At 34.0% G+C, this 26,374-nt stretch overlaps 1 protein-coding gene across 2 annotated transcripts in view; it reads left to right on the top strand.

Moving 5' to 3' along the window:
* Positions 1-26,374, top strand: part of KLHL1 (kelch like family member 1) — a 537,560-nt gene that overhangs the window by 407,909 nt on the left and 103,277 nt on the right. For both annotated transcript variants that reach the window (XM_068984580.1, XM_068984579.1), the window contains one exon: positions 21,277-21,501. In XM_068984580.1, coding sequence (XP_068840681.1) covers positions 21,277-21,501 — 225 coding nt within the window. The remainder of the gene's footprint in view (positions 1-21,276; positions 21,502-26,374) is intronic.

Genomic DNA, 26,374 nt, shown 5'->3' with positions numbered 1-26,374 from the left:
GTAACACATGTAAATGCATGTGTTTATCAAATGGATCATTTTTTCTGACAAAACATTAATAAACCAGATAATTATCTCCTTACCTCCAGTTTCTCTCCAATCCTACTCATTCAGCTCATTATTTTCGAATTACTTTATCATAACTTTTTAGGATGATCTTTAAAATACAAATATATAAATAAAACAATAAAAACCTTCATTAGGTCCCCATCTCCCAGGTAGAGCTTAATATTCTTCTTTTTTTTAAATATAAATTTATTTATTTTAATTGGAGGTTAATTACTTTACAATATTGTATTGTTTTTGCCATACATCAACATGAATCTTAAGTGCAATATCTTTATTACCTGTCATTCCAAATTTAACCAGAAAATTTTTCCTATTTTGTGTCCATCACAAATGTCTTGAATGATTCACAAGTATCTCAAATGATACTTTTAATGTGATCAAATTTCATCATTCACTCCCTCAGATTTAGTGCATTATATTGGTTGCACTGCCACCCACACACATACATTGTCTAAGGCTTTAGTATCTTTTTCCATTGTATACTTCTCTTTGCTTTTCTAAACCTACAGTAATATTCTCCCTCCCATGGTATCTCAGTTAACCTTATTTGATCCTTGTTCTACTATATCTTAGCATGTATGTTTGCCATTTTTATTACACCAGTCATTATATTGAATACATCTTTTTTCATTAATTTTTGTTTGCAGAAAATAATACAGATTTTTAAACATAGATCATAGTTAAAAGAATCATACAGTTAAATTCCGCATACTCACCTATATTATACAGTTAAAATTATGCTTCATTTGCTTTGTCACATATTTATTTAGCTATTATTCTTCTACTCATGGCTCATATTTTCAATGCATTTCAAACTTGTAGACATAAATATGCTTAATTGTGGACACATTTATGAATATTATTAACAAAGTTTCAACATTTTTAGAGTTTTGGGGCAATATTAGCATACAGTGAAATCCCGAAATCTTAAGTGTACTTTTAAATGATGTTTGACAAATATAGTACCTAGGTAATTCTAAGTCTTAACTTTGAAGAACAAAGATTGAGAACGTTGTCATTACCTAAGAAAGTTCCCTCATATCCTTCCCTAGTTAGTCACCAGCTTCAACATCTCTAAGACAACTATTTTTCTGAATTTTTTGAACTAGTTTGGCCTGTTCTTTAACTTCATATGAATGCAATCATACATTTTATATCTCTTTATCTAAACTTTCTATCAATCAGCATATTTTAGTGATATACCCATGGCATTGTACATTTCAATAGTTCATTCTTTTTTTTTTTTTTTAATTCCTTAATAGCAATCTGTTTATCCAGTTTCCTTTTGATGAACATATGGGATATGTCCAGTTTTAGCTATTATAAATAAAACTCTGTGAGCAGCCATGCACAAGTATTTTTTGTGATCACTGCACTTTCATGTATAAGAGACACACAAACCAATGTTATAAAGCATATGATTTTCCAAAAATGTGAGTGGAAAGCATCAGAAAAATATCTCCTTGTGTCTTGAGGAAAATACAAATATATGAGCAAATAAATCACAGAAATGTGCTGTTTTCACTATGGCTGATCACTACTAAACCTATTTACTTGTTTGTGATTTTTGTTCTACTAATAATGACATGTCACATGTTGGGTAGCAACCTGAGCTTTTGGAGATTTTTTTTTGCATATTAAATATACTGAGATTATTGGAAGTACTTGTATGTAATGCCAAAAATTTTGAAGACTTTTATGTTAGTTCTGTTTAACACTCAGGTAGTTTTGATAGCTTGACTTTTAAAAAAAACCTTTTAAGATAATGAAGCGTTAACACATTTCAGAAATACTAATGTGGACTTGAAGATAATGATCTACACACGTAATCATATACCTGTCAAGAGATGATTTAATACCAAGAGCAAAATTCATGAATAAATACCATAGGGAATAAGCACATTTAATTTACTCTATCACAGTTGAGTCATATTAACTATGCATATTACCGAAGGAATCCAATCATATATTCTGAGAGAGATAGGGGTAATGATTTCAATGATGAGGGTGATGTCAACCTCAATTTCCATGGCTTAAGTGAGAAATGGGAGAAATGAAAATGCTGATACCTCTGAAAATTCCAGTGTCTGTGTTGTACAAGGAGTAGAGTAATGCATTTTATTATTTACTTTTTATTTTATATGACAGCAAGCTATAAAAAAAGAAAACTTAGTACCTTATTTTGTATCAATAACAATGAAACACCCAAAAAAGATATCTCCCTGAATTAAAAAAAAAAAATATATAGGTATATATCTTGTGCAAATTTAAGTCCATATTAATGTGCATTTAATAGAAATATAAATAATTTTTAATAAAACAATTTTAATTATTTTAAGATGTTTTTTGGCTGACATACGGGTTTTAAGGCCTAATTTCTCATTGGAAACCCCAGATACATTTTATTTTGATAAAATTGCTTATTTTAGTAAAATTAAAACAATTAGAGTTGTGTGTCTTGTATCCTTTAGCAAGATAATTAAACATTCCAAATGTTGGTGTTCCTGACACATATTATGGAAATAATAACACATACTCTTTTGAGATACTCAGAAATATCTAGACAAGGATATATGTAAAACTTAACTGCATCCTAAATCAATAAATGATGGCAATGCAATCTTATGATTTGTTACATACTATTTATTGCTGGAAATTTTTATTCACACTTAAACATCTAGTCTTTGGGATTGAGGCATGTATGTTTCTCAGAACAAATCCATCCAAGAGTGTTGTCATTAGTAAGCTTTTGATTTTTAGAGAAAGTTTCTTTGGAAAGGAAGTTTATGTACAAAATGAGTACATGTGTAAAAATACATAGTTATGCTTTTGCACATCTGATTTGCACATATATAATTTAATCTTGTATATGAGTCATTGTTTTCTACATTTTTTATTTATCAAAATTTCAATGTCAGTACAATTTAATCTTTATCACATAAGAATTCTAAAACTGTTATTATTCTTTAATCAAACAGTTATATTTTATGCCAGTTATACAAATAAATTATGTTCACATATTATACTATTCTTAATCTTAGTCTGTTGCAATAACATTCTAGTTAGAGGCATTATTGTTGTACATAATTTCAGTTTCCTCCAAGTGGCTTCTTTACAGAAATCTGTAAAAGTGACCATTTTCAATGTCTACCTTTGAAGCATGGGAAAGAATAACAAGGGTTTCATAAGGTTAGCAGTCTAATTGCAATTCTATTAAATGCTCACATGTTGAATAGAAAAGTTTGACTTTCTGTTCGATAGTTCTGTTAATATTGTTTCAGTCCCCAAATTAGAAAAAAAAAACAAAAAACATTTAATCTCTGCCTCCCAAATTGGAAAGTGTTAATTATGAAATTGGGCTGCAATTGTATCCATTCTACTGCCATTTCCTCAATATTTTTTGGGTTCCCAGATCATAATTTCATCCTTTTTGGATTATCTAATTTGCTGCAAATATTCGTTGAGTACTTCTTAATCTCTAGTCATTATTCTTGGTGCTAGTAAACCAAACAGCAAAAGTCCCTGGTCTGTGGTAATTTAAATTATATTCAACAGACCAAAAAAATATATACAGTTAGTTTAGTATGTGTGATGATTAATTATCAAGAAATATAAAGTAAAAACAAAAAAAGAACATCAGAGGAACAAGATGAGGGAATAGTGCTGCTATTTCATTAATGTTGGCTGAGGAAGGCCACATTCATAAGTTAAATTTGATATACAAACTTATATCTGGAAATTCAGTCATTTTTTCCTAAAAAGAACATTTCTTTGTTTTATTATGATTAATAAACATTTTATGTTTCTTTTTCTCCAAATATTTATATTTTATTGGTATTTTAAGAGTAAGGGCTAGCAAAGTATGGCCTACAAGCCAAAACTAACTGACCAATTTGTTTACATGGTTTCAATTTTTACATTATAATATTTTAAAGTAATCAATGAAGGAATAATATATTTTGATTCATTTAGTGAACATTTTCATTTTGTGAAATTCAAATCACAGTGTCCATAAAGTTTAACTGAGACTCATTCATTTTGTTTATCTATTGTTTACAGCTGCTTTCACTCTATAATTCCCATATGGTTGCAACAAATAGACCCTTAGAAAAACCCACAAAGATCTGCTTTTTACTATCTGGCCTTTCATGGAAGAAAGGTTTCCAAACTCTGTTATAGAAGAAAGTAAACCTATAGATCATATTTCTAGAATGCTTGTGGTGCCAACTGTATTATTTACTTGACCCAACTCTAATTTACTGGCACCTGGAGTGGGCAATTTTTATAATATGTTTACAATGTCCCACCATAAGCAGCTTCCTGGTCAACCTGCTTATCTGCCTAGGAACATTCTTTGAGGTACTGAGAGCAAGGTCAGACTGCCTGCTCTTTTCATAGGAAGCCCAACTCTGCAAACAAAGCTGCAGGAACCATCCACAACTAACTGGGTATGAAAGTATGGGATTTTACTGTAATATCAATTCCAATGATCTTGTTTTTTTTCTTTATATGCTCCACTTACATCTTTGTTGGTAAATTCTCTCTTCAATTATCTTTTTTTTTTTTTTTTTTTTAAATGGCTGTGGCTTTATCATAGTAGTCGTAGTGTAAGTCTCTCAGTTCTGTCTGGCTCTTTGCAACCTCATGGACTGTAGCCCATTAGCCTCCTCTGTCCATGGAATTCTCCAGGCAAGAATACTGAAGTGGATTATCATTCCTTTTTCCAAAGGATCTTCTTGACCCAAGGATTGAACCCACATCTCTTGCATTGCAAGCAAATTTTTTACCATCTGAGCCATCAGGATTTTATCATAGGAGGCATAAAAACATCCAAGGGCCTGTGTGTGAATTCAGCAACAAAAATGTAGTGAGCAATCACCTGCACAGTTTGAAAGAGGTGAGGTGATTTGTTACTGATCACAAAGTATATCTGTTATTAAGTAGTGATTTGGGAACTGAAGAGCTAGTAGCAAAGTTTGTACTTGTTATTCATAATTTGTTATGGTAACTAAAACATGGGGGCCAAATGTTTTATTTAACTAAACCATGATAACTGAAATTTATTCATGCTAGAATTATGCAAACCTAGGATTATCTGTATTTGAGGAGATATTGCAGAATCATACTGCAGAGAAAAGGGACTAGAATGTTAGGGTAGGAGACTGAAAGGCACAAAGTTATAAATAAGAAGCCCTCTTTTGCTTCAGTTAAAGTCTTAGAGGCACCCTTCTCTTCTTGACACAAAGCAGTCCCATTGTACAACTTTGTCAGTAGGCAAGCAGAGGTCACTCTGGCTTAGACTAAGGCATTTTAAGAGACTTAAAAGCTTTTGAACAATATAGGAAAATATAAGCAAGGTAAAAAGACAGCCCTCAGCATGGGATAAAATTATAGCAAATGAAACAACTGACAAAGAATAACCTCCAAAATATACAAGTAACTCATGAAATTTAATACTAGAAAAACAAACAACCTAATCAAAAAGTGAGCAGAAGACTTAAACAGATGTTTCTCCAAAGAAGATATACAGATGGGTAATAAACAGGTGAAAAGATGCTCAACCTTGCTTATTATTAAAGAGATGCAGATAAAAATCACAACAAGATATCGCTTCACACCAGTCAGAATGGCCATCATCAAAATGTCTACAAACAATAACTGCTGGAAAGGTTGTGGAGAAAAGGGAATCCTCTTGCACTGGTGGTAGGAATGTAAATTGATGCAGTCACCATGGAGAACAGTATGAAGATTCCTTTAAAACTTAGAAATAAAACTACTGCAAGACCCAGCAATCTTACTACTGGGCATATACCCTGAGGAAAGCATAACTGAAAACAACACACATACCTCAGTGTTCACTACAGCACTATTTACAATAGCTAGGACATGGAAGCAACCTAGATGTCCATCGACAGATGAATAGTTGTGGCAAATATACACAATGGAATATTACTCAGTTATAAAAAGGAATGCATTTGAGCAAGTTCCTAATGAGGTGGACAAACCTAGGGCTTTTTATACAAAATGAAGTCAGAATGTGAAAGACAAATATTGTATGTATTATATTGTATCCACATATATAGGGAATCTAGAAATGAAGTACTGATGAACTGATCTACAGGGAAGCAATGGAGATGCAGACATAGAGAACAGACTTTTGCATACAGTGAGAAAAGAGAAGTTGGGCTTATTTGAGAGAAAAGCATTGAAACATATATGTTACCTTGTGTAAAATAGCTAGCCAGTGGAAATTTGCTGTAGGACACAGGGAACCCAAAGAGAGGTGGGATGGGGAGGGAGATGGGAGGGAAATTTAAAGAAGAAGGGTATATATACACCTATGGCTGACTCAAGTTGATATATGGCAGAAACCATTATAATATTGTAAAGTAATTATCCTCCAATTAAAAATAAAGAACATTTTTAAAAAGAGAGACTATACGTTCTAAAGAAAGAATCAACAAAGAATTAAAAGGTAATAGTCTTTCAAATTGATATATTTTGGAGGTAAAATAAAAGCAATAAGAAAACCACATTATTACATTGTTTTGCTTATCTTATACATGGTAGCAACGAATATCAAAGGATGCATAATTAAAGCTATAGCAAGCATGTTGATGACATGTCAAAATCACAGCAGCAGTGACTCTTCCCTTAGATTGTGACTGACTGAGTGAACAGGGGAAAGAATTAAAACCATCCTTTATTCTAAATGTTTGCATTGCCTCCTTGTTGACAACCTCCTTGCAGCCACACGTCAGTTATTGATTTTCACTTACAGCCAGGTGCATGATCAGATAGATCAACATCTTTCTTATGAAGGAAAAGCAAATTTCTTAATATAACTAATAAAGATAAGATCATAAGTGGAGAGAAAATGTTAATTATTAACTATGAAATATAAACTTAATTTCCTTGTTTCCTTATTGAATCATCTTATTATTGAGCATGTTTTATGATATATCTTTAGATTTTCATATATGTAAAATTTTAAAATTATCTAACTGTAAGGATAAACCTAGAGAAGGAAATGGCAACCCACTCCAGTATTCTTGCCTAGAGAATCACATGGATAGAGAAGCCTTATGGGCTGCTGTCCATAGGGTCGCACAGAGTCGGACACGACTGATGTGACTTAGCATGCACGCATGGATTGGAGAAGGAAATGGCAACCCACTCCAGTATTCTTACCTGGAGAATCCCAGGGATGGAGGAGCCTGGTGGGCTGTTGTCTATGGGGTTGCACAGAGTCGGACACTACTGAAGCGACTTAGCAGCAGCAGCAGAGATAAACTGATATTTTTCTCTCTATATTCAAAATACATAGCTAGATCATTTTATTCTGAATTTGTCTCATCATACTTTTCATCATTGTCAGTATTGTTGAAAGACAAAAATGGAAATTGAATAGATAGGTGGAATTAACCATCTTGACCTGATTTTTACTTCCTTGGCTTGAACTGGACAGACTGCACTATCATGGACTTTTAAAGAACAGCTTTTCATACTGAAATTCTGAAGCTGTATAATTTCTAAAGCATTGAACACAATAGTGATCATCATACAGCTTTAAGAAAATGATTCACTTGTGATTCTGTGTCAGAGAAACCTGAGCAGTTGCAGTTAGGTGGGGGAAATAACTTTAAAATGCTGTATGACTTTTTCTGAAGAAAAGTAATATAATAGAAGACAGCTTATTATTTCATCTTTACCCTTTTGAGGACTGCTGTACTTGATGTCTGTCTCAATAACTCCATTTGGTCACTTTGGTTCCACTTCAGTACATTTTATGAAATTGAAGTATATCTTTGGAGATTACCAGTTCACTGTCATCAGTTTTTAATCAAGGTGTAGAAACAACTCAAAATCACTAATAACATCGTGTCAGCCTAAGCCCGGTTTTGTCTTTGTTTTTCTTAAACAAAGAATTGATTTTGGGGATAGATGTTGAATTACCAGCCTTCCCTGATATATAAGGCTCAGTTAGTAAAGAATCCACCTGCAATGCAGGAGACCCCAGTTCATTCCCTAGGTTGGGAAGATCGCTGGAGAAGGGATAATCTACCCACTCCAGTATTCTTGTTACTTCCCTGGTGGCTCAGCTGGTAAAGAATCTGCCTGAAATGTGGAAGACCTGGGTTTGATCTCTGGGTTGCTAAGATCACCTGGAGAAGGGAAAGGCTACCCACCCCAGTATTCTGGCCTGGTGAATTCCATGAATTGTACAGTCCATGGGGTTCCAAAGAATTGGATGTGACTAAGAGACTTTCACTTTCACAAGAGATATTTTAAGGGGAGCATCATACTTCTCCAAGACTCTCAGGGGAAGAACTATGTAAGTCAAGGTATCTGCTTTCATAACAATCTTTAGAGTCAGGAAAGATGCTCATGTGTTAAATTAAATCCTGGTTTTTTATGCAATTGCCAATGAGTCTGCAAAGAATTTTAGCTTCTAGAAGCAATATTGGGGCTTCCAAAATGGTTCTGGTGGTTAAGTACCTGTTTGTCAGTGCAGGAGATGCAAGAGATGTGGGTTCAATCCCTGGGCCAGGAAGATACCCTGGAAAAGGAAATGGCTATCCACTCTAGTATTCTTGTGTGGACAATCCCATGAACAGAGGAGCCTGGCAGTCTACAGTCCATGGGGTCACAAAGGGTTGGATACAACCGAACACACACACCGCAGAAGCTATGTTGCATTATGACAAGAGAAGGAAGGGTCTCTCAGGTCAAAAGTGAATCACCTGTTGGTGAAGTTTTCTTTCATAGCCTCCTCTTCAGTAGAAAGAGACAAAGCTTAGTGACTAACTTGGTTATGCTGCTGCTGCTACTTGGCTATAGCCATTTCTAAAGTCTCTTCTGAGGATGTATCAGGGTTAAAATTATAAGTTAAATTCTTCAAAATTTAGTCTACTGAAAACTTTATTTTATCTTTTAGTAGTCAGAGAATTTGGGTCACTTATCTGTACATATTGTGGGTCTTTCAAAGAATATGGATTGAATAATAAATTAGTGTTTTGTGATTAAAAAAATGCCATCATAATTATAGATTCTTGAGTACTGGGTATATTTTCCTGGTCAATCTCCCAGTGAATATACCGTACGTAAGTGCATCCTTTTTCTAAATCAAGTATCTTTTTAGACACCCACGTGGGAATAAGCAGTGTGTGTTTGGGTGCATTTCATATGTACCAGATCTTAATACTCCAATGTGTGGTTCTTCACTAACAAGGGGAAATAGACCTCGCAGGGCTAACTCAATTTACTTCCATGGTAAAGACTCATGGAGAATGAGAAGTAAAAGACTGAGAGATATGTAGAAGACATTGTGCCTTCCTGTTCATGTGGTACTAATGTAAACCCTCAGTTTGAAATGAGTAAACATTGTAGATCACAAAGAGCCTTCAATTAAAATATCTTTATAAGGGAGGGTGCTCATTAATGAAAAAGATAAAAATGTACTTTCCAAGAGTTTATAATTTAGGTGGAGATCAGTGAAATCTCATGTGCTTTTTTTTTGTTGTTTTTTTTAATTTTTAATTACACTTATGAAAAGGCATTTTAGTGACTTTTATTTGTGTCATATAGCCAGTAATATTATAAATAAAACCCAATTGTCCAAATAGCCATGTTTCCTTCGATTCATCAGTGCTGACATTTTCAACAAAGGTTAGAAAATTTCTAATAAGGATTATAAGGAAAGTATTTCTAAAAAGAAACTTTAAAACTTTTTTAAAAAGTTACCTGAGAGGGCATTTTAATAACAATATAAATTACAAAAACTTGGCTAATATTAGACAAACATTAGCTATAAAAATAAATATTTAATGGAAAATTTTCAAGTAGTATGACTTTATGCTCAGTTCAGTTCAATCACGCAGTTGTGTCTGACTCTTTGTGACCTCATGGATTGCAGCACTCCAGGCTTCCCTTTTCAGCACCAACTCCCAGAAACTACTCAAATTCATGTCCTTTGAGTCAGTGATGCCATCCAACCATCTCATACACTTTCATCCCCTTCTCCCACCTTCAGTCTTTTCCAGAATCAGGGTCTTTTTCAAATGAGTCAGTTCTGTGAATCAGGTGGTCAAATTATTGGAGTTTCAACTTCAAAATCAGTCCTTCCAATGAATTTTGAGGACTGATTTCCTTTAGGATGGACTGGTTGGATCTCCTTGAAGTGCAAGGGACTCTCAACAGTCTTTTCCAACACCACAGTTCAAAACTATCAATTCCTTAGCACTCAGCTTTCTTTATAGTCCAACTCTCACATCCATACATGACTGCTGGAAAACCATAGCTTTGAGTATATGGACTTTTGTTGGCAAAGTAATGTCTGTTTTTTAATATGCTGTCTATATTTGTCATAGCCTTTCTTCAAGGAGCAAGTGTCTTTTAATTTCACGGCTGCAGTCACCATCTGCAGTGATTTTGGAGCAAAAAAAAATTAAATTCTGTCACGGTTTCCATTGTTTCTCCATTTATTTGCCATTAACTGATGGAACCAGATGCCATAATCTTCATTTCATGAATGTTGAGTTTTAAGCCAACTTTCCTACTCTCCTCTTTCACTTTCATCAAGAGGCTCTTGAACTTTTATTCACTTTCTGCCTTAAGGGTTGTGTCATCTGCATAGCTGAGGTTACTGATATTTCTCCTGGCAATCTTGATTCCAGCTTGTGCTTCCTCGAGCCCAGCATTTCTCATGATGTACTCTGCATATAAGTTAAATTAGCAGGGTGACGTACATATAAGTACGTCAATATAGCCTTGACATACTCCTTTCCTTATCTGGAACCATTCTGTCATTCCATGTCCAATTCTAACTGTTGCTTCTTGACCTGCATACAGATTTTACAGAGGACAGGTCAGATGGTCTGGTATTCCCATCTCTTTAAGAATTTTCCACAGTTTGTTGTGATCCACACAGTCAAAGGCTTTGGCAGAGTCAATAAAGCATAAGTAGATGTTTTTCTGGAATACTCTTGCTTTTTTGATGATCCAACAAGTGTGGGCAATTTGATCTCTGATTCCTCTGCTTTTTCTAAATCCAGCTTGAATATCTGGAAGTTCACAGTTCATGTACTGTTGAAGCCTGGCTTGAAGAATTTTGAGCATTACTTTGCTAGTGTGCGAGATGAATGTAATAGTGAGATAGTTTGAACATTCATTGCCTTTCTTTGGGAATGGAATAAAAACTGACCCTTTCGAGTCCTGTGGCTTCTGCTGAGTTTTCCAAACTTGCTGGCATATTGAGTGCAGCACTTTCACAGCATCATCATTCAGGACTGGAAATAGCTCAACTGGAATTCCATCACCTCCACTAGCTTTGTGCATAGTGAAAATTCCTTAAAGACCCACTTGACTTTGTATTCCAGGATGTCTGGCTCTTGGTGGGTGATCATACCATTGTGGTTATCTGGGTCATGATCTTTTTTGTACAGTTCTTCTGTGTATTCTTGCCACCTCTTCTTAATATCTTCTGCTTTTCTTAGGTCCATACCATTTCTTTCCTTTACTGTGTCCATCTTTGCATGAAAAGTTCCCTTGGTATCTCTGATTTTCTTGAAGAAATCTCTAGTCTTTCCCATTCTATTGCTTTCCTCTATTTCTTTGCATTGATCACTGAGGAAGTCTTTCTTATTTGTCCTTGCTTTTCCTTTGGAACTCTGCATTCAGATGGGTATATCATTTCCTTTTCTCCTTCTCTTCCATGTCTTTTCTTTTCTCACTATTTGTAAGGCCTCCTTAAACAACCATTTTGCCTTTTGCATTTCTTTTTCATGGTGATGGTTTTGATCACTGCCTCCTGTACAATGTTTATGCTCAGTGAACATTTATTAAGAAAATGAAAAAAATAAAGAAACAATGTTTAATAATTTCTATTAGAACATATTTGAATTGATTTAATATCAGCCAGCATGGGAAATAGATGGGGAAACAGTGTCAGACTTTATTTTTTGGGGCTCCAAAATCACTGCAGATGGTGACTGCAGCCATGAAATTAAAAGATGCTTACTCCTTGGAAGGAAAGTTATGACCAACCCAGATAGCATATTCAAAAGCAGAGACATTATTTTGCCAACTAAGGTCTGTCTAGTCAAGGCTATGGTTTTTCCTGTGGTCATGTATGGATGTGAGAGTTGGACTGTGCAGAAGGCTGAGCGCCGAAGAATTGATGCTTTTGAACTGTGGTGTTGGAGAAGACTCTTGAGAGTCCCTTGGATTGCAAGGAGATCCAACCTGTCCATTCTGAAGGAGATCAGCCCTGGGCTTTCTTTGGAAGGAATGATGCTAAAGCTGAAACTCCAGTACTTTGGCCACCTCATGAGAAGAGTTGACTCATTGGAAAAGACTCTGATGCTGAGAGGGATTGAGGGCAGGAGGAGAAGGGGACGACAGAGGATGAGATGGCTGGATGGCATCACTGACTTGATGCACATGAGTCTGAGTGAACTCTGGGAGTTGGTGATGGACAGGGAGGCCTGGTGTGCTGCGATTCATGGGGTCACAAAGAGTCGGACACGACTGAGTGACTGAATTGAACTGAACTGTGTTTTGATGTGAATTATCAAAATTAAACATTTTCTAAATGTTTTGGAAGTTTAATAAAACAATTTAATTTCAGAAATGCTTACGTAAACTTTAAATATGCAGGTTGTATTCATACTGCTTTTCTATTGTCTGCTAATGACATTAGCATATTTTTCTTAACATATTAAACATGTTACATATTTAAAGGTGTTTAATGTTTGTAATTATGTCTTATTTTATAAAAGCTTTGATATATCGACATTTATGCAAAAAGTTTTTACTATTTTTTAAAAATTTCGTTTCATTAAGTCTTGCTGTCAGTCTATTTTTGTTTTTGATTTGTTTCTTTATTTTTGATGTAACTATATTATTTGAGTGGTTAGTGATTATATAGACAAAAAATTCTAAGTCTCGAGGTTTTTCCTCATGAATTATTGTTCTTAGGCCCACCTAGAATTGAACATTCATCAACTATATTTTCATCTTCTAGGATGTTTAAGGTTTTAGTAGAATGTGACCAAAGGCAGGTTACCAAAAATTACCATGTCTCTGAGAAGCACACAGTAAACATGCTGGTTCTATATCGCTCTTTGCTGTGCTTTAACCCATGTCACACCTAAACCTCATTTTTGTAAAAAGAGTAAGACAAGAATCTCAATGACTTTTTCTCCAAACAATTGATTACCCCAACACTATTCATCTGAATAGTAAAATGTTTTTTTAATGATTTGAACAGCCACATTTATCATAGTATACTCACACATTTTAGAGTTGTTTCTGTCTTTCTTTTCATGTTCATTAACATAGCCATATTATTTCATCATAAAGCCACATTTTTCTTCAGTTTTATTTATTTATTAATTTTTATACTTTACAATATTGTATTGGTTTTGCCATACATTGACATGAATCCACCATGGGTGTACATGTGTTCCCCATCCTGAACCCCCCTCCCACCTCCATCTCCATCCTATCCCTCTGTGTCATCCCAGTGCATCAGCCCCGAGCACCCTGTATCATGCATCGAACCTGGATTGGCAATTCGTTTCACATGATATTTTACATGTTTCACTGCCATTCTCCCATATCATCCTGCCCTCGCCCCCTCCCACAAAGTCCAAAAGACTGTTCTATGCATCTGTGTCTCTTTTGCTGTCTCACATACAGGGTTACTGTTACCATCTTTCTAAATTTCATAGCCACATTTTTTAATTATCTAAGGTTATACAATACTTTTAATATTTCATCGGCCAATTTTTCCTCAGGATTCCTTTGTATTGGAGATTGTCTCACCTTCAAAAATGTATTTCCTAATATTTGACATTTGCATGTTCAGAGAAACACAAGCACAATTTTATAAATACCTTGTACAAATATCATTATTATATAAATTGTGATTTTAAGATAATTATGGTTTCTATAATAGCAAACTATCTCATTCAAAAGTCATATGATTCTTTCCATTCATTTAAATTAACATGATTCAATAAAGATTTTTTTATTGTTTTTTCATCTGGAGTTGGAACCTATTTTGCTGACTTCATTTTTAGATAACTTACTTTTAGTGGTAGTATTTAAATAAGTTCTGTTCTTTATACAATTTATGTGATTTTTATAAAAGGAATTGCATTCCCTTCTCCAAGGTATGCTTCCAACACAGGGATCAAACCTAATCTTCCACATTGCAGGCTGATTCTTTACCATCTGACCTACCAGAGAAGCCCCTATATATTTATATCTCTATACAACTCTTCCTCCATTTATAATTTACCTCTTGAATCCATTGTAAGTCCAAAGTATAGTAAGTTGAAAGTGCATTTAATACACTAAACTATAGAACACCAGAACTTAGCCTAGCCCATCTTAAGTGTGCTCAGTCTACCTACAATTGGGTAAAACCATCTAATGCAAAGCCTATTTCACAGTAGAGTGTTGAAAATCATATGTAATTTATTGAATACTGTCTGAAAGTGAAAAGTAGAATGGTTGTAAGAGTTGTTTAACTTCTTGATGATGTGGCCACATATGAACTGCTTCTCTCTCCCCTGCCCAGCTTCACAAGAGAGTATTGTACTTCATATTGCTGGCTCAGCAAAAGATTAAGATTCAGCCTAAGATTGCTATTGAATACATACCACTTTCACACCATCATAAGCTGAAAAATCATTAAGTCAAACCATTGAAACACAGTTGGGGACTGTCTTTATATAGCTATATATCAGTTTCTCATCATTTTACAACTATTTATATTGGGGGACCTAGAATTCCCTTGGTTGTTTGCTTGGTACATATGAAAGTGTTACGGCGATTATGAAATGCTTGCAATGTCATCCTAAAAATTTATAAGGGATTACCTAAAAAGTAAAGACTCATTTGTCCTTGAAAGATATTTTCTCTGCAATAATACTTTTTTTGTAAGTATAAGAATATTTTCTTGAAGTTATATTTTTCATAAGTATGTAGATACATGAAATTTTTATTATATGAAAACTTCAAAATATATCGTTTTTAATAATGATATTTTCTTTAAAGTTTAAGGTCTTAAGTATCTTTAAAAGTATCCAATGCTTTAAAATTTTTCCAAAATGCTTCTTAATATTTATTGTTTTCTATAAAAATGTATATATATATATATATATATCTGACTAATTTAAAATTTCCAAAAGTTTGATGGCATCAGGATACATTACTTATTATTGGGCCATGATGTTCTTTGGTCATTATATAATGTATTTTGCTGTAATAGCCATAAATGCTTGTTCTGAGTTAAAACAATGCATTTTTTTCCCTGATTATTCCTTCACTATCAGCTATTGGTATTTTCAACTGTCTTAGACCATTTTGATTTGCAGGTTTGTAAAAAGTATTGAAAGTCAGGTAACTAAGCTTGTGCTCTCTCTGCTCAACCATGTCCAACTCTTTATGACCCTATTGACTATAGCCCACCAAGCTCCACTATCCATGGCATTATTCAGCAAGGGTACTGGAGCAAGTCTGCCATTTCCTCCTCCAGGGAATCTTCCCTGACGCAGGGATGGAAACTGTTTCTTCTGAGTTTCTCATGGCAGGTGGATTCTTTACCACTGAGCCATTGCAGAAGCCCTGTTACTAAGCATATTAATATTATATTAAAATTACAGTGTGGACTTCCCAGGTGGCTCTAGTGGTAAAGAACCCACCTCCTAAAGCAGGAGATGCAAGAGACCTGGATTGGATCCCTGGGTAGGGAAGATCCCTTGGAGGAGTAAATGGTAAATCCACTCCAGTATTCTTGCCTGCAAAATCCCAAGGACAGAGGAGCCTGGTGGGCTAGAGTTCATAGGGTCGCAAAGAGTCATACATGACTGAATCAACTTAGCAGGCACACAGTTATAGTAAAAACGCTCTGCGATACCTGAAGTCCTTTCTGTTGAGTTGAATGAAAATCTTTAGCTTCTTTATATTTTATGACATCTATTTTGTCTTTAGAAAACTCCTATAATTTTATTCTGTGCAGTGTTCAAGATAAGTATCATTGCTAAATATTTGAATTATAGATATGAAATAAACCATTTGTAATTTACAATCACATTTGACTGTATGTATGAACAATTCCAAAGATACCTAGAACCACACTTTATTGAGCACTTTTTCTCAATTTTATATTTTAAGAAAGGAGTTTGCTGTTTGTTTTGTCATGAGAAAAACACGTTTGTGTTTGCATTGTATCTTATATCTTCTAGTTATGTTATTGAAGTTGGAAAAATATACATTTAAAAATTCAAATTAAAATAAACTATACTCTATTACTGCTGTAACACATTGACATAAATACTTTTTAAAACAAGTACCAACTTTTAGCTCACAGTGGGTCACAGGTCCAGGAAGGCATATCTGGTTTCTCTGCTCAAGATCTCAAAAGGCTAGAAAGCAAGGTGCTGGCAAGGCTGTGTTCTCATCTGAAGCTGGAAGCCATCTTCCAATGTCATACAGATTACTGAATGAGAGTTTACAAAAATAGGCTGCTATTTGGCCTGCAGTCACATATTTTAAAGTTGTGCCTCCACTTTGCAGGCATTTGAAATAACCAGCAATGGTTTCATAATCAGAGGAACCACAGAGTAAATACATCTTAAAATAAAATTTCCTTTTTAATTTCTTCCAAATGCATTACTAACCAACACTTCCTGTGCTTAGTCGCTCAGTCGTGTCTGACTCTTTGCAACCCCACAAGGCTCCTCTGTTCATGAGGATTCTCCAGGCAAGAATAATGGTGTGGGTTGCCATGTCCTGCCCTTCTCCAGGGGATCTTCACAATCCAAAGATCGAACATAGCAGTTCACTCTTATACATGTTCTGTTTTTAATTTATGTATTGACAAATATTGTCTTTACTTTAAGGAATGACATAAGGTAGTATTGCTTAGACAAAATGGCTTCATCCTTCCTCTGACTCAGGAAACCACTAAGGGGAAACATAAAAGGAAACAACAGGACTCAAAAAAAAAAAAAAAAAAAAAAAAAGAAAAAGGTTGATAAATTTTTTACAAGTATAACACAAGAAGTTTATACAGACAACTAATGAGATATGTTGGTGAGAAAATTCCTTACAGAATATTATTGTTAATAACTTTCATTTAAAAAGAACAGGCATATTGTTAACTTCATGACCATTACAAACTGGATAAAATATTTATATTACATGCTGACTAACTGAGGAAATAATTTATTGACTACTAACTTCCTGACCCAGAAATTGAACGTGGGTCTCCCGCATTGCAGGCAGACACTTTACCATCTGAGCCACCGAGGAAGCCTATAGTAAACTCTACAAATCAAGAAATACTTGTTTTATATTACTAAAATTTCTTTCTTTTTTTTTTTTTAACTAATCAAAACCGAAGAGTAGAGTGAACATAGACTTTGGTTTCTGAGGTAGGAAAATAATGCCTCCCAAAGATATCTATGGGACTTCCTTATACCTCAGATGGTAAAGAATCTGCCTGCAATTCAGGAGACCTGGATTTGATCCTTGGGTCAGGAAGATCCTCTGGAGAAGGGAATAACAATCCACTCCAGTATTCTTCCCTAGAGGGTCCCATGGACAGAGGAGCCTGGCAGGCTCCAGTCTGTGAAATCTCAGAGTCAGACACAACTGAGTGACTAACATTTATGTATGTATGTACAGATGTCTAAAACCTAATCCTCAGGATACAAGTATGTTAGTTTACCTAGCAAGTGCAGGAAAGGGGCTGGTTGTGAAGGGAATTAAGGTTGCTAATTAGCTGACCTTAGATTTTTCTACATTAACTCAAATTAAATTGGGGTGAGCCTATTATATTCACAAGAATTATTGTCAGAGAAACACTATGTTGCAGGACCTGAAGATCAAAGGAGAGGTCACAAAGAAGATGTGAGACCTAAGCACCACTTCACTAGAACCTCCTGAAAGAAAGAACTCTCAACACCTTGATTTTAACACAAGATCTAATTTGAACACCTGAACTTCAGAACTAAGAGATAATGTGTGTTTGTTAGGCTGCTAATTTGAGATAATTTTTTTACAATAGCCATAGTAAATTTAAACAACTTTAAAATTTTACATAATGAATACAGGGATGCATTCCTATTTCTGATGAAGTTCAGTTCAGTTGCTGAGTCGTGTCCCCATGAATTTGCGACCCCATGAATTGCAGAATGCCAGTGAACAGTGAACTTCCTGATGTTCAAACTGGTTTTAGAAAAGGCAGAGGAACCAGAGATCAAATTGCCAACATCTGCTGGATCATGGAAAAAGCAAGAGAGTTCCAGAAAAATATCTATTTCTGCTTTATTGACTATGCCAAAGCCTTTGACTATGTGGATCACAATAAACTGTGGAAAATTCTGAAAGAGAAGGGAATACCAGACCACCTGACCTGCCCCTTGAGAAATCTGTATGCAGGTCAGGAGGCAAAAGTTACAACTGGACAGGTAACAACAGACTGGTTCCAAATAGGAAAGGGAGTATGGCAAGGCTATATATTGTCACCTTGATTATTTAACTTATATGCAGAGTTTAGTTCAGTTCAATTCAGTAGCTCAGTCGTGTCCAACTCTTTGCAACCCCATGAATCGCAGCATGCCAGATCTCCCTGTTCATCACTTTCTCCCGGAGTTCACTCAGACTCACGTCCATCGAGTCCGTGATGCCATCCAGCCATCTCATCCTCTGTTGTCCCCTTCTGCTCCTGCCTCCAATCCCTCCCAGCATCAGGGTCTTTTCCATTGAGTCAACACTTCGCATGAGGTGGCCAAAGTACTGGAGTTTCAGCTTTAGCATCATTCCTTCCAAAGAAATCCCAGGGCTGATCTCCTTTAGAATGAACTGGATGGATCTCCTTGCAGTCCAAGGGACTTTCAAGAGTCTTCTCCAACACCACAGTTCAAAAGCATCAATTCTTCGGTGCACAGCTTTCTTCACAGTTCAACTCTCACATCCATGCATGACTAGTGTAAAACCCATAACCTTGACTAGACAGACTCTTGTTGGCAAAGTAATGTCTCTGCTTTTGAATACTTACTTTAGAATAAAAATATATAGATCACCTTTGAAAACTGTAGCTAGAGAAAAAACACTGTAAGAATTAAAAATCCTGCCATGTGTTGAGGTTTAAGACAAACCTAGTTTGCTTGAATGAGACTTTGAATCTCAAATCAAGTTCTCAATTTTCCCTTTGAATAGCATCATCTTTGGTTGTTCAGAGGCCATTGACTTCACATATTTTCAATGATTTTTCTCTTAGAAAGATGACTATACTTTAGATTCCCTGCAGAAAATTTGATCAAGGTTTTGGAGATTAAGAAAATTGTTGTTCATACCTTTATTTCCTTGTGTACCTAGATCTGCAAAATATGGGTTTCTTAGCAATGGATTAATTACAAATAGGTTACACTGTTTCTTCTGTCATGATTTGTCAAGAGTTAGTCATAAGAGAGAGGCATTTGCATATAACATACCACTCAGTTTTGAGACATTCATGGCATTCCCATGCTATTAACCTTTGATAATTCAGATGACCTTGAAATTGTTTAAAACTTTAGTTCACCTTGGGATTTCAATTTTTATGTATTTGAATAAAATTTTATTATAAAACATAAAGAATCCACGTACAATGCAGGAGATCTAGGTTCAATCCCTGGGCTAGAAAGATCCCCTGGAAAAGGGAAAAGGCTACCCACTCCAGTATTCTGGCCTGGAGAATTCCAAGGACTGTATAGTCCATGGGGTCACAAAGAGTCAGACACAACTGAGAGACTTTCACTTTCATAATAATTACATTAAGCATAAAATAAGCAGATTTATTTCAATAATATTTTATGTTAACAAACTGTATCAAATGACTTTCATGAATATTAAAGTTCATTTTTACTCTAACAATGTTAATAGTACTATAATACTTCATATTTAGCAGTATGAAAATCAGCTCCTCATGTATTTAATAACATCAGAAAGCCAAATTTAATTCATTCTAACTCAGTATTTATATTATTACTGCTTTGTCACTTTTGAATAAAAACTGAGCATAAATTACACCATTTTTACTTCAATTAGTAGAATTTTTCCTGCCAAGTTGTTTATATTTGTTTAGTTCATTCCTTATTAGGTTCTATGAGTAAATGAGACCTCTGAAGAATGTCTTCCCTAGTTTGCAAACTTGTAATATATTACAAATAAAATAATTTTTAGTGCATAAGTGAAAGTACACAAAATATTGACTTGTTAATGTAAGGATATTTAATCATTAAAGATGCAACATTGATGAATATGAGTCTAAACATTATGATGAAACACTGAAGCAAGATCAAGTTTACTGACTTAAACATTTGTAAATTAGCTCAAAGTAGTTATTTTTAATGTGAAATGTTTAACTGGATCCCTTGAAATATATGTCACCAATGATTTAGCTTACTCTTTCAATTTCAATCTTACTAGTCAGATTCACTGCATTTCTCAAACTTATACATTAAAAAGCTTTTAGGAAAGATAAGCTATTTTATTTAGATTATAACATACTTGATAAGGATAGGAGATCATTTCATGTCTCTAAATTCTATTGTTATTCCCTGGATGCATTTTATTAAAAATAAGGTTTTTGATTTTTTTTTTTAAAGCACAGCTAACATTTGTTTGCGTTATCTTAAAGCTGAATTTTAAAACCTTTGTTATTTAAGACATAAGACAAATTTTTAAAGCAATTTGGCAAAGAATTTGCTAAATTAACCTCTCTTCACTCTCAGAAATTATACAGATAGCATGTGTAACTTAGTTATTTAAAAGGACTTTAATATATTTCCTTTTTAGACTAGGCTTATATTACATTTTTTATAGCAAATAATGATAAAAGGAAGCTATAAAATGTACAGAACTGTCATGCTAAATAATGATTCCATTGAGTCAGTAGTGTAACATGAGATCATTATATAATTCAAATAAGCTGAACATTTGTGTCTACTTTAATCATTAATGTCTTCTCTGCCAAGAAGAGAAAATAAGTTACTTAAATTGACACTCCCTTTGTTTTCTTGCCATCTTTTTCATCAAGAAAAGTGAATGTGACAAGAATGTTTTCATATCCCAATTTGTGCAGTGTCTCGGAAAGATTATTTTTTGGATTTATAGTGAACAGTGACTCTTTAATTTATGTTTTATCAGGAGCTACAACCATAGAGAAATATGACCTCAGAACAAATTTGTGGATCCAGGCAGGGATGATGAATGGCAGGAGATTGCAGTTTGGTGTGGCTGTTATTGATGACAAACTCTTTGTAATTGGAGGTCGAGATGGCTTGAAGACATTGAACACTGTTGAATGTTACAACCCCAAAACCAAGACTTGGACTGTTTTACCACCAATGTCAACACATAGACATGGTCTAGGTAAGATTCTTCTTTATTGATATCATTTTCGGAAAGTATTTTATTGAAAGTAAGAAAGTGGAAGAAAGTGAAGTTGCTCAGCCATGTCCATCTCTTTGCGACCCCATGGACAGTAGCCTGCACCAGGCTCCTCTATCCATGGGATTTTCTAGGCAAGAGTACTGGAGTGGGTTGCCATTTCCTTCTCCAGAGAATCTTCCCGACCCAGGGATTGAACTCAGGTCTCCCGCATTATAGACAGACGTTTTACTGTCTGAGCCACCAGGGAAAGTAAGAATGTGTGTTCAAATTTAGTATTATTTTGATCAATTATCATTAACTTGAAGTAAGCTGTAAACTAATTTGGAACATATATATGTATATATATTGATGTATATATGTGTTGATATATATATATATATATATATATATATATATAAACATATATATAGATGGATAGGTTCTTGACATTTTTCTGTGTTGATCAATGTTCATTAAACTGTTAAAAGAGTGATGTTAAATATACCAAGATGAAATATCTTTGGTTTCCATCAATGGATGAATGGAAAAAGAAAATGTGATACATATCCATGATGAAATATTGTTCAGCCATGAAGAATAATGAAATATTGCCATTTGCAACAACATGGATGGGCTTTGAGGGAATTATCCCTAGTGAAATAAGTTAGATGGAGAAAAATAACCATATGGCCTCACTTACATGTGGAATCTGAAAAAAAAAAAAAAATCATGGATTTAGAGCAAAGATTGGTTGTTGCCTGAGGCAGTGTTTCAAGAGTGGGTGAAATGGATGACACAACTCAACATTAGAAATTTCCAGTTATAAAATGAGTAAGTCATGTGGATATACTGTACAGCATGGTGACTATAATTAATAATATTGTATTGCATATTTGAAAGTAGTAGGAAAATGGATCTTGAAAGTTCTCATCACATGGGGAAAAACTGCAACCATCTCAAGGTGGATGTTAACTGAACTACTGTGGTGATCATTCTGCAAAATATATAAACATTGAATCATTATTTGTACAGGAAACTAATGTGCTGTATTAATTTTACTTCATTTTCTTAAATAAAATAAAAGCAAGGACTTGTAAAAAATATACCTAGATGAGTAGACCTCAAGTTATTCTCAGTTTTCAAAATTTGGTACTCATACAGCATGTAACATTCATCTACTATGAAGAGAAAATGCACAACTATCATGGAAAGACCAGAGTAATACAATGTGGAAGAATTAACAATTAATGTGAACTGAGAAAACAATTAATGTGGTTTTCTCTAGCATTAGTGAATAGTCAAATCTTTGCATTTAATCTTTGCCATCTTGAAAAGCCCATGGGGAGAGGCAGAACAGATTTAGGAAAAGAGTGACTCATATATAGGCACTAGAAATCAATATAATAGGATTTAACTGATCTCCAGTAGGGAGTAACCTGGAAATGGGGTGAACTGTATTTGGATTCAGAAGTTCTACGTGTGAGTTTTCAATCTATCATGGGATATTGGCTTGATTTGGGGCCAACAGTTAAACTATGAACCTTCATTTCTTCATCTGCCACCAATTCAAGGTTATGAATTAGATTAAAATTGGATGATGATAATGAATGTGAAATTACTTGTAAATTATAAAGTCCTCAACAAATATTTGAAAAAGAGTAATATGATATAGATCCTGAGTTTGTGTTTCTCATCCTGTGGATTGTAAAAAGTCCTAGTAACTTTTTGAAGACCTGAAACATGTCAGATAGTTGGCTAAGTACATTTAGAAATATACATTAGAAAGGTATTGAGGTCTAATTGCAAATTTACTGATCCAGACTTTTATAGGATAGCAAAATCATAGAGCATTTAAAAAACAAAAATTAATGGTAGTTTAAGGTCTTCAACACTACAATATAATTCATATCTGCCATCATCTAAGACAAACTTTAAAAATAGCTCTGAATTAAAACAACTTACCTTTTTGTTCTTCTGATTTACCTCCACTTCGATCAGTTTTCTGATTTTTATTTTATTTGCCATTGTTGGTAAATATCTTGCTTTGTGATATGCAGTGAGATTACAATATTGCCCATGCATCTTATATTATACTCCAAGTGGCAAGAAGCTAAAGTAAAATTTTAATATAAAATAAAAATGCAAAATAATTTAGTTGACCTATATAGCTTTCCCCCACCTAGATTTGCTTGAAAAAAATCCTTACATGATTATATTAGAAAGCCACATGAGTTCTTTGGTTGTTAAAGTTGAAGATGTCAAAACATTCATAGATATCAAAAACATTTCATAGATATCAGTAAATGAAGACTGATTCTTCTGCTGGATAAAATAGCAAATGAAACTGTATTCATGTTAAGTCTGTAATATCAGGGAGTAATGCATCTCTTTAGGAAATGAAGCTAATTAAGACCACAATTGCCTCAACATGCTGAGTTTTTATTTTAGCATTGTATCTGTGAAACACATAGTTCTATAAATCATATCTTCTTTCCCACAACATTTATTTTGTATAAAATTGAATAAGTCACTCTCACAATACACTATTTGCAAATAAATAGTTTTAGGAAAAATTGATAAAATAGTAATATAGCTTTGTTGATTATGGATTTTCTATATGCCATGCTTTGTGTTATATGTTAAATATATCATAGGATTTGTTTTTGTTTGTTTAGTTTTCAACTGAGATAAAATTAAGTGTTAAAGTGTAGAATTGAGTATTTTTGAGTCTATTCACAGAGTGTGTAGTCATCACCACTATTAAACTCCAAAATATTTTTATCATCCTAAAAAGAAACCCTGTAATCAATAGCAGTCACTCACCATTGTCCCATCTGCCTGGCCCCCTTAGCAAAAATTAAACTATTTTCTGTCCTGGTGAAATTGCCAACTCAAGATAATTCATTTAAATAGAATCATATAATGTGTGGTTTTCTGATTTGTTTCCACTTTTCGGTTATTATGAATAAAACTAAAATGAACATCCATGTATGTATTTTTGTATGAATATGTATGTTAAATTCTGTGGGATATGTACATATGAGAAAAGTTGTTGAATTACACGGTAGCTCCATCTTTAAATTTTGGATGAACTGCCAAGCTATTTTCCAGAATGGCTGTCCCATTTTCCATCTCCTCAGCAAAATATGAGGGTGCCAATTTTTCTATATCCTTGACAACATTTGTTACTGTTTATTCTTTTTCTATTATAATGATCACAATGTATCTCATGATTTTATAAAAATTTCTCTACTGAGTAATTTTGAGAAATAGTTCATGAGCTTATTGACCATTTGTACCTTCTCTGGATAAATATGTATAACTTTTGTTCAGGTTATTTCTTCTTTTATCGTTCACTTTATATTCTATATGTGAGTTTTCTATCAGATATAATACTACAAATATTTCATCCCATTCTATGGGTTCTAATTCAACTTTTTGATAGGATCCTTTGAAGCACAAAAACTATTGACTTACTAAAGTTAAATTTATTTTCTTTTCTTCTGTTTCTTCTGCTTTTGGTGGAGTATAAGAAAAAATATTGTCTAATTGATGATCATAAAATTTATGCTAATACTTTAGAAATTTTATACTTTTGGGTCTTAAATTTAAGAACATAATCTATTGTTAATATGATGTGAGCTAATAGTTCAAAATCATTTTTTCATGTTGTTTCACTGTTTTTTTGTTGAAAAAAAATATTTCTTTTCCATTGAGTTATCTTGGTGCATCATCAAAAATTTATTGGCCATAAATATGAAGATTTATTTATAGACACTCAGTTCTACTCTATTAATATCTCTGCCTATACTGACACCAATACCACACTGCCTTGATTACTATAGCTTTGTAATAAGATTTGAAATTGGATAATTTCAGCCCTCTGACTTATACAGGACTGTTTTTTTTTTTTAATTTTTATTTTTACTTTATTTTACTTTACAATACTGTATTGGTTTTGGCATACATTGACATGAATCCGCCACGGGTGTACATGAGCTCCCAAACATGAACCCCCCTCCCACCTCCCACCCCACATCATTCTTCCGGATCATTCCCGTGCACCAGCCCCAAGCATCCTGCATCCTGCATCCTGCATCGAACATAGACTGGCAATTCGTTTCTTACATGATAGTATACATGTTTCAATGCCATTCTCCCAAATCATCCCACCCTCTCCCTCTCCCTCAGAGTTCAAAAGTCTGCACTACACATCTGTGACTCTTTTGCTATCTTGCATACAGTGTCATCATTACCATCTTTCTAAATTCCATATATATGTGTTAGTATACTGTATTGGTGTTTTTCTTTCTGGCTTACTTCCAAGACATGGAAACAACCTAGATGTCCATGCAGGACTGTTTAATAGCCACATATCTGTTATTTTCATACAAATTGCATATTTATACATTATACATCCATTTCAATACAGTTTTAAAATTATTACTTTATGCATATGTCTTTATAATGACAGGAGAAAATAAGGTGCTATAAATTATTAAAAATACAGTTATTACCTTAATAGAGTTCTTTACTCTTCTTGTGAATTTATGTTGCTATCTAGAAATGTCTACACCTGACCCAAAGGACCCCTTTCAGGGCAGATCTATTAGCAACAAATTCCCTTTATGTTCTGTTTATTTATTTTTTAAAATTTTGATATATGATCATTTCTCCTTTATTTTTAAAGGACATAAAATTCTTAATAGTCTTTTTATGTTAACACTTTGAATATGCCATACCATGTCTTCTGGTTTCCTTGATGAGAAATGAACTGTTAATCTTTTTGAGAATCCCTTGTGCCTGGTAAGTTGCTACTCTTTTGCTACTTATAAGATTCTCACTTTGACTTTTAACAGTTTGTGATATGCCT

The sequence above is a fragment of the Capricornis sumatraensis genome, chromosome 12 (assembly GCF_032405125.1).
Source record: "Capricornis sumatraensis isolate serow.1 chromosome 12, serow.2, whole genome shotgun sequence".
In the NCBI taxonomy this organism is placed as follows: domain Eukaryota; kingdom Metazoa; phylum Chordata; class Mammalia; order Artiodactyla; family Bovidae; genus Capricornis; species Capricornis sumatraensis.
Note: the sequence above shows the minus strand (reverse complement) of the source record. Positions and strands in the feature narration are given on the sequence as shown.